We start from the raw sequence: 16984 nt of genomic DNA, 5'->3' as shown, positions 1-16984 counted from the left end.
TATTACAAAACTTGGACTTTGACAAACCATGACAGAACTATTCCTGTTTACGCAAAGAAAAAACATTACCAACACATGGTAAATATATGTTTTTCTTTTATTGTTAAATTTTGACATTGAGACAGGCCACTTTAAGATACTAATGCAAGGGTTTAATATAATGTTTCACAACAGATACTTTTCATCAGCAGTTAACCAAACATTCACTTTAGATATAACAGATTATAAGTCCTACATGCGTGAATTGTTGTCATAACAGATATTTTTGAAACTGTAATTTTGTGTAGATGTCTATGTCGGGGTCGCGCACTACCACGATTGTGTGCATGCGCTTCAGACGACAGCGTTAGGAGGATCGCTTTTGAGTCTTGTCGCTCTTAATAACTCTTTTAACATCAATCAGGTCCCGAACTTTATCTCTCTTAATAATTATTTTAACATCAAGCAAGTCCTGCAGTCTATTTTCTATAATTTCTGCATGCTTTAAAAACGAAACCAAAATATGAGCAAATGAATGATGCAGCATCTTTGCTTTAGATTATGGATTTGGGACGGTACACCTCTCAGGAAACATGCTTATTCGTTCTAAGAAGTATGACCACATAAGGCCAATTTTGGCATCTTTACACTGGCTATCAGTCAAATAATCGCATACAATTTAAAATACTATTAATCACCTACAAAGCCTTAAATGGCCTAGCACCTTTGTATCTTATAGAATTACTATCAGTATACAATCCATCACCTACATTGCGGTCCCAAAATTTTGGTCTCTAAACTATCCCTAGAATATCAAAAGTGTCTAAAGGTGGAAGATCCTTTTCCAATTTAGCCTCTAAGCACTGGAATGATTTGCCAACTGATCAGACAGTCAATAACTTTAAATCTAAACTTAAGACTTTTTCTTTAACAAAGAATTCACATAATTTGTCTAGTAAATTATACTTATCTCGCAATAGTTAGCTTGTACAGAACAAAGCATTCACATAACTCGTCTGGGTAATATACTAATGCCGCAATAGCTAGCCTGTCTGGAACCGAGCATATATTAAAAACACAACACTGTGTGGCACTTACATGCGAATGGCCTCTACGCTAATTGGATTTTGTTTCTCTCCCCCTGTCTCGTCCTCGAACACAAGGACAGTCAGACAAACATATATATATATATATATATATACGAACACACACACATATATATACGAACACACACACACACACACACACACACACACACACACACACACACACACACACACACACACACACACACACACACACACACACACACACACACACACACACACACACTCACCTAAAGGATTATTAGGAACACCTGTTCAATTTCTCATTAATGCAATTATCTAATCAACCAAACACATGGCAGTTGCTTCAGTGCATTTAGGGGTGTGGTCCTGGTCAAGACAATCTCCTGAACTCCAAACTGAATGTCAGAATGGGAAAGAAAGGTGATTTAAGCAATTTTGAGCGTGGCATGGTTGTTGGTGCCAAAAGGGCCGGTCTGAGTATTTCACAATCTGCTCAGTTACTGGGATTTTCACGCACAACCATTTCTGGGGTTTACAAAGAATGGTGTGAAAAGGGAAAAACATCCAGTATGCGGCAGTCCTGTGAGCAAAAATGCCTTGTTGATGCTAGAGGTCAGAGGAGAATGGGCCGATTGGGCATTGTTTGAATGCCACTGCTTACCTGAGCATTGTTTCTGACCATGTCCATCCCTTTATGACCACCATGTACCCATCCTCTGAAGGCTACTTCCAGCAGGATAATGCACAATGTCACAAAGCTCAAATCATTTCAAATTGGTTTCTTGAACATGACAATGAGTTCACTATACTAAAATGGCCCCCAGAGTCACCAGATCTCAACACAATAGAGCATCTTTGGGATGTGGTGGAACGGGAGCTTTGTGCCCTGGATGTGCATCCCACAAATCTCCATCAACTGCAAGATGCTATCCTATCAATATGAAGGCGAACAGGGGTCAAACACAGTATTAGTCTGGTGTTCCTAATAATTCTTTAGGTGAGTGTATATATATAAATATCTCCCAAGGGTTTTTTCCCTCCTAGGACTTTTTGTTCATCCCAGGCTAAAAAAGTTGCGAGGTTTTTCTTCCAACATTGGCTTAACTTAGCACCCTCTTGTATACGAGACATAATTAATACACTCGTTCGTTAAGTTTATTCATGGCCACTGTATTTTGCTACTTATATTGTCTGTTGATTTTTCTGTGTTTCCCCTGCTTCTGTTAATGTAAAGCTGCTTTGAAATTATTACCAATTGTAAATAAGGGCTATATAAATAAAATTGAATTGAATAGATAAAGATCATTTTAGATGTTTAATGATCATAGAGCATTGGATTCGCTAGACGAGAGCGTAATGTTCTTATTTTTATGAAAACCTCTGACTCATCTAGACAGCACTGGTCACTTGCTGTATATATATATACTGTAGACACACATTAAGATATGCAATGATAAGGCACAGGAGTGCCGGCAGCAGTTAAAACCTTCGCGAAATATGCTGACGTCGAGCCTCCACAGCCTCGGTAGGCTATAGCTCAAGTGTGAATTTAAAGTTGTATTGTTTCTATTAATTTAGAAAAATACTTCTATACGTATTATATAAATTTATATGCATATGTACTTATATTAATAAAAATATGATTGGTTCAGTAACTTCAGTTTGAAATTCATTATCTTTTATTATTAAATAAAATAAAGAAAACTATTATTGGAAAATCTATCTGTAATAAATTACAATATAAATATTACAACTTCTTTAAGTATTATATGAATTTAATTATATACATATGTAAATAAAATAATTTAATTAAACTATTTGATGAGCCGTAACATCTGCTCCCGAATTTCAGCCAATCTCATTTGGTCACCCTTTTCTTACTTCTGCCAACAAACCCAGAAAATACCCAGGAATGTTTTCAATAACAAACCAAAACAATATACAAAACAAGCAAATTACACACCTGGCTACTTAATGGCACTTCAACACTAGCCTCACGTTCCCCATCCTTCATCAGTATGTTTCCAGTAATTGTGTCCTCTATAAAACTCTGCTCAGGGGTGGTGAAACGGATTGTGTAACTCACACTGACATTGCCAAATGGCCCAGCCAGCCTGTTGACGCTGATAATTAAGTGCCTGCTTCGGTCCACTGTGTTAACCTTCACTGCCTGGTTTTGAGGATAGAGGGCAAACACCCCATGGGGTTCGTCATTGGCTTGGACCTTTAAAAGGGTACTGCTTCGAATTGCATCCAGTTCTGCACCACCCTCCACAGAGATTATACAGAGAGTGTAGGTTTCCTCCAGCTCTGGCACAGAGTCTGGCAGCAGGGTGAGGATGATCTCTGCCACGCGCTGCCCTTCCCTGATGGTGGCAAAACCCTGCAGAGCTGAAAAATCTTCTGTTATGTCTGCATCACTAATTATCTTCCAGAAAACCTAAAAAAAAGAATGTAATGAATGTAAACGTAACAAGTGTTAATAATGTAGTTAAGCAGTTTATTTATTTTATTTATGTAGGTGTTTTCCTACCGTGATGTTACCCATCACACCCTCTCTGCGGGTAACAAGGAATGAGATTGTAAGTGGCCCTTCGCTGTCAAAAGGCTCACTGTAAATACGCTCTTTCAGGTCCTGCTCTGTAAACTGGACTATGCCATTTGGGTCCCCAAACTTCTCAATCTAGAAAACACGCACACAAATGTACTGTAAACTGTAAATCATTACTTAAATGATAATTCTCTAGTTTATACTTTAATTTCAGGTCAGCTAAAGCAGGGGTCCCCAACCTTTTTTACACCGCAGACCGGTTTCAGCTTTGAAAATAATTTGGGGCCCGGGCGGGTTGGGGGTTGTTGGTTGCTGTTCAAAGAAAGTGCTGAAAATACTCCTTTGCAAAATACATAATGTTTTAAACGGAGGTAAAGATCAAAGAACCATGCGTTAATCAGTGGTGGACAGTAACGAAGTAAATGTAATTCGTTACTGTACTTAAGTAGTTTTTTCGTGTATCTGTACTTTACTCAAGTACTTTTATTTTGGGAGACTTTTACTTTACTACATTTTAAAGTCAAATATCTTACTTTTTACTCTACTACATTTTGAAAAATCGGTCGTTCCCTTTTATTTATCAGTGGATAAAAAAAACTTAACTGGGCAAACTAAAGCTGCAAAAACAACAAAAAAACTAAGATGCACACGTGATGCGTCAAACCACCAATCAGGGTAGAGCACGACCTTCGTTTTGAACTTGTTTTGTTGCCGCACTGGTTCACGTAAGCGATGCGAGTGCAGCAGCCAGCCAGTGTATCGTTTGGAGAATGAAACTGCATTCAAAAACAACGGAGGAAATAACTTGACCCGCCACAACAAAATTAACTGAGATTGTTATTTTCAAAAGTTTTGCTTCCAAAATATATGAATACATTTATTTATGTAAATACATATGACATGCTAAAGCACATGAAATGTTTCTGTAATTATATTCTGTAATGCTTATTGTATTTGTCAAAGGAAGGGAGACTGATTTCTAGATATGTATTTAATGTTTTGAATCCTTTCTTTTGCAGAGAAAGCATGGTGGCCAACATTAAAAGGTATGTTGTGTAACATCATCAAGGAAAAGAAACCTGAAAGTGAGGAGGCTCCATCAACCTCCAGATAGTAAAAGAAAACCCCTGTGAACCTGTGCTTAATTCAAGTTTTTATTACATTTACTGTTAAATTATTTAACAAATAAATCTTGAAATGAGACTTACTTCTCTCAAATCCTGTTATTTCATTTGGTGCTAAAGGAATTTTTTTGGCTTTAAGGTTTTAGGCTTATGATAATTTTAATAGACATCATTGTCTGATTAATTAGTGTCCTAATAGATTGGTGAGCCAAGAGAGTTTTTTCACATAATTTGAGTTTCGTGACAATATGATACAGACATAATAAATCACAGTACTTTTGTACTTAAGTACATTTTGAGGCAGATACTTTTGTACTTTTACTCAAGTAAAAATTTTAAGCAAGTACTTCTACTTTTACTTGAGTAATATTTTACCCTGGGAATCTTTACTTTTACTCAAGTACATGATTTGGGTAATTCGCCCACCACTGGCGTTAATAACAACTTTATTTGAATAGACGTGTAAAACTCTAGTTTATACTTTAATTTCAGGTCAGCTAGCAGGGGTCCCCAACCTTTTATTTGGCGGATTTCATTGTTTAACGAGTTAATTGCCTGCCCATTTAGTCTTAATAATTAATGGTAAACAAACTTGACTTGCTGTTCTCGAAGGCAGCTCAAACCTTAGGTCGGGCTCGAGCCCCAAGTTCAAGTAACAGAACAGAAAGTGAAGGAGAAGATGAGAAGGATGGATGCCAGAAGAATTGCGGCAATGCGGGGAGACTCCCGTTTACTGTATGATTTTAATAATGATTGACACAGTTTCCTTTCAAATCTATGTTAAAAGTGTATTACTTAAAATATTACTGCAGTAAGAGAGTTTATTTTTATCATATTTTGTAGTTGTTTCTAAAAGCCTGCAATCATCATACTTCCAGTCATTTGCGATGTCACGGAGTTAAACGTCTTTACGCATTGAAATGGTTTGAGAGGTAAATTTGATTCATGAAGTCATACCTCTGCAATTATTTGATCGATTGTGTTTTAGTTCAAGTATGGACAAATTCTAATGACAGTTATGTGATCGCCGATGCGCTGGTAGAGAGAGAGAAAGAGAGAGAGCGGCCCGGTAGAAAAGTTTAAGCTTAAAGGAATAGTCTAATCTTTTGCCATATTAAACTATGTTATTACCTCAACTTAGACGAATTAATACATACCTATCTTTTTTCAATGCGTGCACTTTACAGCGCGTTATGAATGTGTTAGCATTTAGCCAAGTCCCACTCATTCCTATGGTACCAAAACAAAGTTTTATTTTGTGGCACCATACTTACTGGTATAACTCCTCATGTAACACCCTCAATTTCCACCGACTGCGGAAAGGCTGCGGATCCGTTGCGGAACGGCGTCGGAGTCAATCGGTTTCCATTCAAGTCAATGTGTGTATTTCCACTGACTGCGTTCCGAATCCGTCACAGCTCCGGCTCTCCGCAGCCCTCCGCCACAAATACGCAGAGCTTCTATTTTTGACGGATGCCGGACAGCTCCGCAGGGCGGAGCCATGACTTTATCGCGAGATCATACCTGAATTCGCGAGATCTCGTGTTGTAATCTGTGCTGGTTTGTAAAAACGTCATAATTCAACGTCATAATGGGCGTAGACAGGACTCAACAGGTCAGATGACAAGTGACCCTGGCTATCATGGACGAGGAGATGCTCATCGTCGAAGTGCAAAATCACAGAATTATATATGACACGGCGCATCCTTTTTATAAGGACAATATTAAAAAGGATATGGCGTGGAGAAACATAGCAGAAGTATTGGGTGTGGATGGTAAGTCACAAATTTGGTCACTAATAATATAGGTAGAAAGTAAATTGTTTACATGTAGCGAGAAATTCTCTACTATAAATGTTAAAAACCAATAAAAAAACCTTTGCCATTGCAGGGTTGTTAGATTTGGATGAAGAACTTTATTATTAGGTTATGTAATGAAGTTAAATTTGACGTAATCTCTTTCGCTCTCTCTCTCTCTTTCTCGCTCTATATATATCTACTACAAATGTTAAAAACCAATAAAAAAAACTTTGAAATAAGCAACCATTGCAGGGTTGTTTGATTTGGATGAAGAACTTTATTATTAGGTTATGTAATGAAGTATAATTTGACGTAATCTCTTTCGCTCTCTCTCTCTCTCTCTCTTTCTCGCTCTCTCTCGCTCTCTCTCTCTCTATATATATACACATACACACACCTGTTAAAAAGTTGTAAAAAGTTTGAGGTCACTTGTTCTTTATTGACATTTTTTTTCATGTTATAGATTAATAATAAACTCGTCAAAACTACTACATAACACAAATTTAACTGTGAGAATTATGTTGGTGACTAAAAGCATCCAAAATAAATCAAAACTCTTTATTTATATTTTATTAAGGATTAATTTTAAAGACTATAGAAGGAGTTCATCTAAAATATAAAATTTATATTGATTGCTTTTTCTTCAATATTCAATGTATATATTTCAAATTTAATATTTTAAAGTAAGATTTTTGTTTTCCAATGTAAGTTTTGCACAGGTATGTTTTTGTCCAAAAAAGTAACTACAAGCATTTAACCATACACCTTCAGATTACATGATTTTTAAGATCATAGTTAACAGTCAAGTGACCTTAAACTTTTGAAAAGTATATGTGTGTGTGTATAGCTTAAGTCAAATTTATATATCATAAATATATATATTTAACCATTTATGTAATAGTGATTTTTGCAAATGAGGGTGCTGATGTGGAGTACCCAAAACAATGGTTTTTAAAACTTTATTTTCAATACAAATCACTCACAATTCACATAACTTAACATTACAGTACAATATAAAAAAACAGTACACACAATAAATATATAATGTGTTTCAGTCAACAGGAATGGCAAGGTTTTTTACACCATTCTGTCCTGCCAAGACACACTTCCCTCGGGAGAATTGAAGAAAGTGGCAAAGCTCTCCCTAACAGCACAGGCTTCTCTTGATGCCCTGTTTCCCCCCATGTTTCTCACTGGTCCCATGTGTCTCCCTAATTCCTCTGCTTCTTCCAGCAGCCGTACATTTTCACTTGGGGCAAGGAGGAAATTGTGCAAGATGCATGCTGCCACCACAACTCTATCCACATTTTTTGGGTGCAGGTTAATCCTGCGATGAAAAATCCTCCAACGTGCCGCCAAAATTCCAAAGGCATTTTCAACTACCATCCTTGCTCTCGAGAGTCTGTAGTTGAAAATCCTCTTCCTGTGGGTGAGGTTCTGTCCTGGGTAGGGTCTCATTAAGTATGTCTTAAGAGGAAATGCTGCATCACCCACCATGACATGTGGGAAATCCCCGAGGTGAGCAGCACCAGGCAGACAGGTACTAGGAGGAACCTGTAGAGTTTTGTTCTCCATTTCCCTCCCCAAATCAGATCCTGCGTACACACCACCATCAGATGTTCTTCCAAAGTCCCCCACCTGTATGCACCTGAATCGGTAGTCTGCATCCACAAGTGCCAAAAGCACAATGGAGAAAGTCTTTTTGTAGTTAAAGTACTGACTACCGGACAGGGGTGGTGCTTGAATTACAATATGTTTCCCATCAAGTGCTCCCAGGCAGTTTGGGAAGTTCCATTTCTCCCAGAAGCGTTGAGCTATCTCCTTCCACGAGTCTGCAGTTGGCCGGGGCAAAAATGTCTGCATCATGACCTTTTCAATGGCAGCACACACCATATGCACAGAGTTCATCACTGTTGTGTGGCCAAGGCGGTAACTAAATGCAAGGCTGATCAATGAGTCACCAGAAGCCAAGTATCTGTGAAGTAAATAAACAATTAAAGATTAGTTACATGTATGAATATTATTTTAATATGTCTATCTTCTTTTTTTTCAGTTGATCTCTGCAAGGCAAAATGGCGTTCACTGAGGGACACTTTTGTTAAAAGCAGAAAGAAAGTGTCTACCAGTGGTTCGGCTGGAGGATCTATAAAAGAATGGAAATATGCAGACATCATGTCCTTTATTTTGCCCTACCTACAACAGAGAAGGTGTGTACGAAATAATATAGCAGTACTGATGACAATATAATCTTTATGCTCAATATTCACATTTCAAACAGATAAAGTGATAGATAATTATTGTGTATATGAGAAATTTGTCAGTATGTCTAAAATTTGCATTTTTGGTTCTGAAGTTCCAGAAGCAATCTTGCTGGTGTGTTGGCGGAAGAAGAAAGATCTTCAACGCCACTCTCAATGTGTGGATCTGATGGGCAGGGTCCTTCAACTTCTGCAGTGCCACCGGACAGCCAGCAGCCACAGACTGTTTCCCCACAGACTGTTTCCCCATCACCATTGGGGCTCCCTACATCTGGGGTGAGAGACAGGCCCCACAGGTCCCGGAGTCCAAGGGAGAGGGTGCCTATTCCCGGGCCAGAACCAAGGAGGAGCCACAGACCACAAACATCTGATGTGGAAGAACGGCTTCTGTCCATGTTACAGGATCCGCTTCCCAAACCAGATTCAGAGCTTGCAGAAAGCTACCATTTTGCCATGAGTCTGGTTCCACTCCTTCACAGACTTGACCGTAACAAGAGGCGGCAGGCCAAAATTGGTATTTTGAACCTGCTGCACAATGTTGAGGACAGCACAGAAAGGCAAGAACCAGCAGGACCATCAAGTGGATTTCACCCTCCCCCTACGTTCCACAACCCCCCTACGTTCCACACCCCCACTGCAACTTTGACTGGGCCAGGTATTTTCAGGCCATCAGCTCAACCCTCATCAACACACCCAATAGGACCATACACTGGCATGCTCTCTGATGATTCACAGTGGGGGTAGGGCAGCACCCCCTACACCTGTAAATAGTTGTTTTGCTGTGATTTTTCACTGACATTTTTACATTTGTTTTAAATATTAATCTTAAAATTTTTACATTGTGTTTGTACTTTTTCTATCTGTTTGAAGTGTGTATGTCTTTAATATTGAAAATAAAAGGTAAAATATATTGTGATCATAAATGTTCATTGTGTATGAAATTTAAGCTCACCTTAGTCCAACAGCCAGTCTTTGCTTTGGTTCTATGGCACACCTGTAGTTGGTATTTTTTCTGGTGAGTTCATGGCCAATGATTGAGAGTAGCTCATCCATCTTCTCTGCACTCATCCTAAAATACTGGTGATGGCGTTGACTATCCAAACGCAGTTCAGCCACAAGATGGTAAAAGTCTCCTTGTTGAAGCCTGCGCTGGTTCAGTGGATGGACCCAGTACTGGCTCCTTCTCCTTATACCCCTCCTCCGCAGTCTTGCAAGAAGAAGTAAAAAAGCTATTGTTCTCCTCCTAGCAATGGGCACTGAAATGCACAGAATAATTTAATGAATTAATATAGTAATATTGAGTTTAAAAATAAAACCAAAACATTATTGTCACTGTGAAAATGTAAACCATAAATGTGTTCTATATATTTTTTCATTTCCAACAACAGGAACAATAGTTAACTATATTTACCCAGACTATATTTAGTTTTCAAATACATTAAAAAAAGAACACAAAATAAACATTTAGCATTTAATAATACAATAATAATATAATTATGAATATTGTACTTACCCATTGTAGAATCACAATAAACAAAAACGAGAAATCTGCAGTTCAATAACGAGTGGTTTCCTATCTGCTCCTTTGGACGAAAACAACTGTTGCTGGTTTTGTAGTTTTATTCACCAAAAGTCTCGTGATCTGGGCGGGTCCAGCAAAACGTCATAATGGGCAGAGACGTAACTAGATATCGCGCGATCTTCATGTGAATTTGCGAGACCTCACGGGTCCTCGTCACTTCAGCACGCAGCCGCTCTGCAACAAATACGGAACCGGTGGGTATTGGCGGACGACGGAGTGCGGAGCCGTAACGCAGCGGAGCCGATCTGCAGCCGTTCCGCAGTCGGTGGAAATCCGGGGACAGTCTTTTAATAGGGAAAACACGGAAGTGTTTGGTGGCTTCCCTGTTTGGTACCATAGGAATGAATGGGTGTAGGCTAAAGGCTAACACATTCACAATATAACATAGTTTAATATGGCAAAAGGGTAGACTATTCCTTTAAAGGACAAAAGATTAAACTATTACAAATACAAATTTTTTTCAGGTTGTTTTTGCAACTTAACTTAACTTGTCCATGACCCGGTACTGGGTCGCCACCTAGTGGTTGGGGACCTCTGAGCTAGAGACATATCACTATTTCCTAAAAACAAATTAAAGATGCACTGTATAATTTTAGGAGGATCTGTTGACAGAAATGCTATATAATATACATGACTTTATTATCAGTGGTGTATAAAAACTGTATTGTTCTTATTACCTTGTGTTACTACTGTTTGTATATTTATATTATAAGTGGTGGATGTTAATTTTATGTTCTTGGGCATTTGAAGAAATAAGTATATTTTACTATCCTTTTTTTACTATACATTTATGTTATATTTAATATATGTTATAACCTTACTAGGTTACAGATATGTTTGATTATTATTGTGTATCTGTATAATTAGTGAATGCGCAGGCACTGCTGTTGGTATCAGTATCGTTTTGTTGTTAGTCAGGACTGCTTGCCAGTGAGTGTCTGTAAATTGGCATAACTAATAATATACTGTAGATTGAAAATTAATATCTCTTGATTGTGTAATTGCATTAGTTTATTGTGGCGTTTTGTGTTTTATTACAGGTTTACAACCTAGCGATAAGTGATTAAGTGTGTCCTAAATAAAAAATCTAAATGGCTCGAGTTATATTTGCCGTGCTTGTCCTGAAAGCCTTCCAGTGGGAAGTTTATTAAGCGATAGTGGGTAGTTTAATGAAAAACTGGACAGTTGTAAACCGCCGTCGGAGCCGTGCTGGAGAATTCACGGACACAGAGCGGGGGAGAAGCCATCTTTACTGACAGAGAAGACGGCTGATCGAGTTCATCATGACTGACTTAACAAAAGGTTGCCATTACCACACATACCCGTTCTGGTGTGTTTCTGTGTCCGAGCTCTCACCCTACCGGTCCGAGTACCGGTATGATGCAGTGAGCCCATGCACGTGTTCTGTAGTAACAGCAACCGTGTATTCTCTCATATTTCTGAATTTGCAACAAATTGTCTGCGCCATACGCGATATACAATAAAACTACCACTTGTATTTAAAATAAAAAAGCGTTCATAATGCAACAGCACTGATGAGAAGAGCAACATCAGTACAGCCTCAATGTAAATGTACGATGATTTATATGGTCTATCTGTGTTCTTCAAGTCATGTTGGGTATTTTAATAACCAATACAGTATATTTATAAATATGCAACGCTTATAAACATAGCCTTTAACACTGTAGAATACAATAACTTTATATCAGGGGTGTCAAACATACGGCCAAATACGGTCCGGCCCGCGTGATGATTTATACAGTATTATTAAATATTAAATACATATTTTAAAAAATCTTTTAGGCGGATGTCTAGTTCGTTTTTAAAATGAGAGACTTGCGGAAAGCAGCAAAACGCGGAACATAGACTAAACACAGTGCCCAAAAATCTGCTGTTTTATGTTACCGCTCCGCTAAAGATCCACTGATTCCAGTAATCCACTTCGTGTTTTCCCGCCCGCTCCGCAGCATCTCTGTGTCCACTCTCTGCCTGGAGAGCGAAGACGACAGTTTCCGAAGTTCGTTGCAGTAACAGGTAGATTCTTTACATTATATCAGTTGTTAAACCGCAGAATTCGTAATTTGGAAGTTTGTTTATGTATTTCTTCCGGTAATGATTTGCTGTCAGTGTTCTAAAAGTGCTAACAACTTAGCAAACAAACAACAACAAAATATCCACATTCTTAGTATTAACTTTACAATGCTTGTCTAGTCGATTTAATGTTCCCGATCAGATCTAAGTGAATATAAACACTAAATTTGCTGTTGTTGGCACAGTTTGTAGACAAAATATACAAAAAACACAAATGCCTTCAGAAAATATAAACAGAGAATGGAAAGGGATGCTGCTAAAGGCAGTTCAACATTGCAAACATGGATTCAAAGCTCCATCAAGCCAGCAGGTAAATCATACTGAATATTTAGCAGATTGTCACACTTTAATTCGTGTTATTATATTTCCCATTATAATCACTTGTCTAAGTTGATGCTGGTAATGTAACACATCATATTTATAATACTTTATTAGAACCATAATAATAGTACCACCCCTTAGTGCCCTTTTTGGTTTGGGCCACTGCCCCATCTAGCATTTTCATTATTTAAATGACTGTTCACAAAGAATATTACAATATTACAAAGAAAAGTGAATGGTTTATAAATAATTTTGGCATTAAGGTATAATTTTGTTAAGGTTTCATGCAAAGGAAGTAAAATTAAGGCTTTTCAACCTAAGGCCAGTGGGTTTTGTACAGATGTAAATTTGTGTGTCTAGTATGTACAGTATGAGTGTGACTTATGAAGTCTAGATTTTACAGAGCTGTGTGTTTCACTAGTTTTCTTGCTAATTAATTAGTTTGTTTTAAGGTTTAAAAAATTATCCGGCCCTCACATTGTGCCGTTATTTACCATGCAGCCCTCAGCCTAAAATGAGTTTGACACCCCTGCTTTATATTATAGTTAGGGCCCGAGCACCGAGGAGCAGGCCAGAATGGCCTGCACCGAATGGTGCAAAGCCCTATTGTTTTTGCTCGGATTTATTATTAGGGCCCGAGCACAGAGGAGCAGGCCAGAATGGCCTGCACCGAATGGTGCGAAGCGCTATTGTTTTTGCTCAGATTATTAGGGCCCGAGCACCGAGGAGCAGGCCAGAATGGCCTGCACCGAAAGGTGCGAAGCCCTATTGTTTTTGCTCAAATTTATTATTAGGGCCCGAGCACCGAGGAGCAGGCCAGAATGGCCTGCACCGAAAGGTGCGATGCCCTATTGTTTTTGCTCGGATTTATTATTAGGGCCCGAGCACCGAGGAGCAGGCCAGAATGGCCTGCACCGAATGGTGCGAAGCCCTATTGTTTTTGCTCGGATTATTAGGGCCAGAGCACCGAGGAGCAGGCCAGAATGGCCTGCACCGAATGGTGCGAAGCCCTATTGTTTTTGCTCGGATTATTAGGGCCCGAGCACCGAGGAGCAGGCCAGAATGGCCTGCACCGAATGGTGCGAAGCCCTATTGTTTTTGCTCGGATTATTAGGGCTCGAGCACCGAGGAGCAGGCCAGAATGGCCTGCACCGAAAGGTGCGAAGCCCTATTGGTTTTGTTAGAATTTATTATTAGGGCCCGAGCACCGAGGAGCAGGCCAGAATGGCCTGCACCGTAGGTGCGAAGCCCTATTGTTTTTGCTCGGATTATTATTAGGGCCCGAGCACCGAGGAGCAGGCCAGAATGGCCTGCACCGAATGGTGCGAAGCCCTATTGTTTTTGCTCGGATTATTATTAGGGCTCGAGCACCGAGGAGCAGGCCAGAATGGCCTGCACCGTAGGTGCGAAGCCCTATTGTTTTTGCTCGGATTTATTATTTTTATTATTATTTTTTTTATTTTTTTAAACACTTTTGGACTTTTTGGGGGCCTTAACATACTCGAAAACTCTTGAAAATTGGCACAGACGTCAGAGTCGTCCGTCATCGCAGAAATCCAAAGGCTGGAACACGGGCGTGGCACAGGGGCTCTGTAGCGCCCCCTGTAATGCAAAAAAAAACATTGATGCACAGATCGGGCAAAAATGTACGCACATGTACGAGACTTGGTACGCTTATAGATCTCATCGACCCGAACAACTTTCGCCCTCTAACATTTAAGCTCCGCCCAACAGGAAGTCGGCTATTTTGGATTGTTTAAAAAATGCATGCGTTGAACTTTTATATACTCCTCCCAGGGGATTCATGCGATTGACACCAAACGTGGTGAACATGATGTCGAGACATTGGACTTGCTAAATTGCGAAGGGATTTTTGATATCTCGAACGGTTCTGCCATGGCGAGGCGACAAAGTTGTGGCGAAATCAGAGAAACAGGAAGTGTCTAATATCTAGGGCAAAAAATGTCTTATTGTGATGACACGCGGGGTGTTTGTTCGTCTGAAGATTCTGATCGCATCGATGTGCCTATTGTGACTCCCGGGTATAGCGCCACCACCAGGCGCCAGGAAGTGTGTCAGTCACAAAGCTGGATTTTTTTGACAGTTCCATGCAATGTTCTTTTAAATACTCCTTCTAGGATTTTCATGAGATTGACACCAGAAGTGGTCAACATGATGCCGAGACATTGTAGATGATAAATTGCGAAGGGATTTTTGATATCTCAAACGCTGTTCCCATGGCAACGCGTCAAACTTTACTTTCATTTTAAAGGCATATTTAAGCCTTTCTGTTGCATGCAGGAAACTTTTAAATACTCCTTCTAGGATTTTCATGAGATTGACACCAGAAGTGGTCAACATGATGCCAAGACATTGTAGATGATAAATTGCGAAGGGATTTTTGATATCTCGAACGCTGTTCCCATGGCAACGCGTCAAACTTTACTTTCATTTTAAAGGCATATTTAAGCCTTTCTGTTGCATGCAGGAAACTTTTAAATACTCCTTCTAGGATTTTCATGAGATTGACACCAAAAGCGGTCAACATGATGCCGAGACATAGTAGATGATAAATTGCGAAGGGATTTTTGATATCTCGAACGCTGTTCCCATGGCAACGCCCCAAACTTTACATTTATTTCAGGCATATTTAGGACTCTTGGCGTGCTTAGATTAACCTAAAAGTCGGCACAAACATCAGAGTTGTCGGCTGTTCAGAGTGGACAAATAGGTCAGACATAGGCGTGTCTCTTTAGTGGCTCACTAGCGCCCCCGTTTGTCTAAAATGTGGGGTTTTTCTTTTACCTACAGTCCCCAAATGGCTCAGTAACAACATTAAATAGCCCACTGATGTTTACCCACTTGATGCCCTTGCCCGCCGTGCATCGTTTTCTCGGACGCATCGTGTAGCGGTAAAAAAACGTGCGAGGGCCCGCCATTGCTGCTTGCAGCTATATTTATTTTTTTTTTTATTTTTTTTATTTTTTTTTTTTTTTTTAACACTTTTGGCCATTTTGGGTGCCTAAACATACTCGAAAACTCTTGCAATTTGGCACACACGTCAAAGTCGTCCGTCATTGCGACCGGGCAAAGGCTGGAACACGGGCGTGGCACGGGGGCTCTGTAGCGCCCCCTGTAATGCAAAAACAAACATTGTTGCGCAGTTCGGGCAAACATGTACGCACATGTACGAGAGTTGGTACGCATATAGATCTCATCGACCCGAACAACTTTCGCCCTCTAACATTTAAGCTCCGCCCAACAGGAAGTCGGCTATTTTGGATTGTTTAAAAAATGCATGCGTTGAACTTTTAAATACTCCTCCTAGAGGATGCATGCGATTGACACCAAACGTGGTGAACATGATGTCGAGACATTGGACTTGCTAAATTGCGAAGGGATTATTGATATCTCGAACGGTGTTGCCATGGCGAGGCGACAAATTTATGGCGACATCAGAGAAACAGGAAGTGTCTAATATCAAAGGCAAAAAATGTCTTATTGTGATGACACGCGGTGTGTTTGTTCGTCTGAAGATTCCGATCGCATCGATGTGCCTATTGTGACTCCCGGGTATAGCGCCACCACCAGGCGCCAGGAAGTGTGTCAGTCACAAAGGTGGATTTTTTTTGACAGTTCCATGCGATGTTCTTTTAAATACTCCTCCTACAATGTTTATGCGATTGACACCAAAAGTGGTCAACATGATGCCAAGACATTGTAGATGATAAATTGCGAAGGGATTTTTGATATCTCGAACGCTGTTCCCATGGCAACCTGTCAAACTTTACTTTCATTTTTAAGGAATATTTAAACCTTACAGCTGCATGCGGTAAACTTTTAAATACTCCTCCTGGAGAAATAATGTGATTGACTCCAGAAGTGGTCAACATAATGCTGAGACATTGTAGATGATAAATTGCGAAGGGATTTTTGATATCTCGAACGCTGTTCCCATGGCAACGCGTCAGATTTTACTTTCATTTTAAAGGCATATTTAAGCCTTTCAGTTGACGCCAATGTTCTTTTAAATACTCCTTCTAGAATATTCATGCGATTGACGCCAGAAGTGGTCAACATGATGCCAAGACATTGTAGATGATAAATTGCGAAGGGATTTTTGATATCTCGAACGCTGTTCCCATGGCAACCTGTCAAACTTTACTTTCATTTTTAAGGAATATTTAAGCCTTTCAGTTGACGCCAATG

The 16984-nt window shown here is 39.5% G+C and overlaps 1 protein-coding gene across 1 annotated transcript in view; it reads right to left on the bottom strand.

Annotated features, from left to right (window-relative positions):
- LOC141279851 (adhesion G-protein coupled receptor V1-like) overlaps positions 1-16984 on the bottom strand; it is a 120727-nt gene that overhangs the window by 22976 nt on the left and 80767 nt on the right. Inside the window, exons 3-4 of the mRNA XM_073814793.1 lie at positions 3583-3732; positions 3013-3489 (exon numbers count right to left, since the gene is read on the bottom strand). Coding sequence (XP_073670894.1) covers positions 3013-3489; positions 3583-3732 — 627 coding nt within the window. The remainder of the gene's footprint in view (positions 1-3012; positions 3490-3582; positions 3733-16984) is intronic.

Source organism: Paramisgurnus dabryanus, chromosome 5 (assembly GCF_030506205.2).
Source record: "Paramisgurnus dabryanus chromosome 5, PD_genome_1.1, whole genome shotgun sequence".
NCBI lineage: Eukaryota > Metazoa > Chordata > Actinopteri > Cypriniformes > Cobitidae > Paramisgurnus > Paramisgurnus dabryanus.
This window is presented reverse-complemented; position numbering and strand designations above follow the sequence as displayed.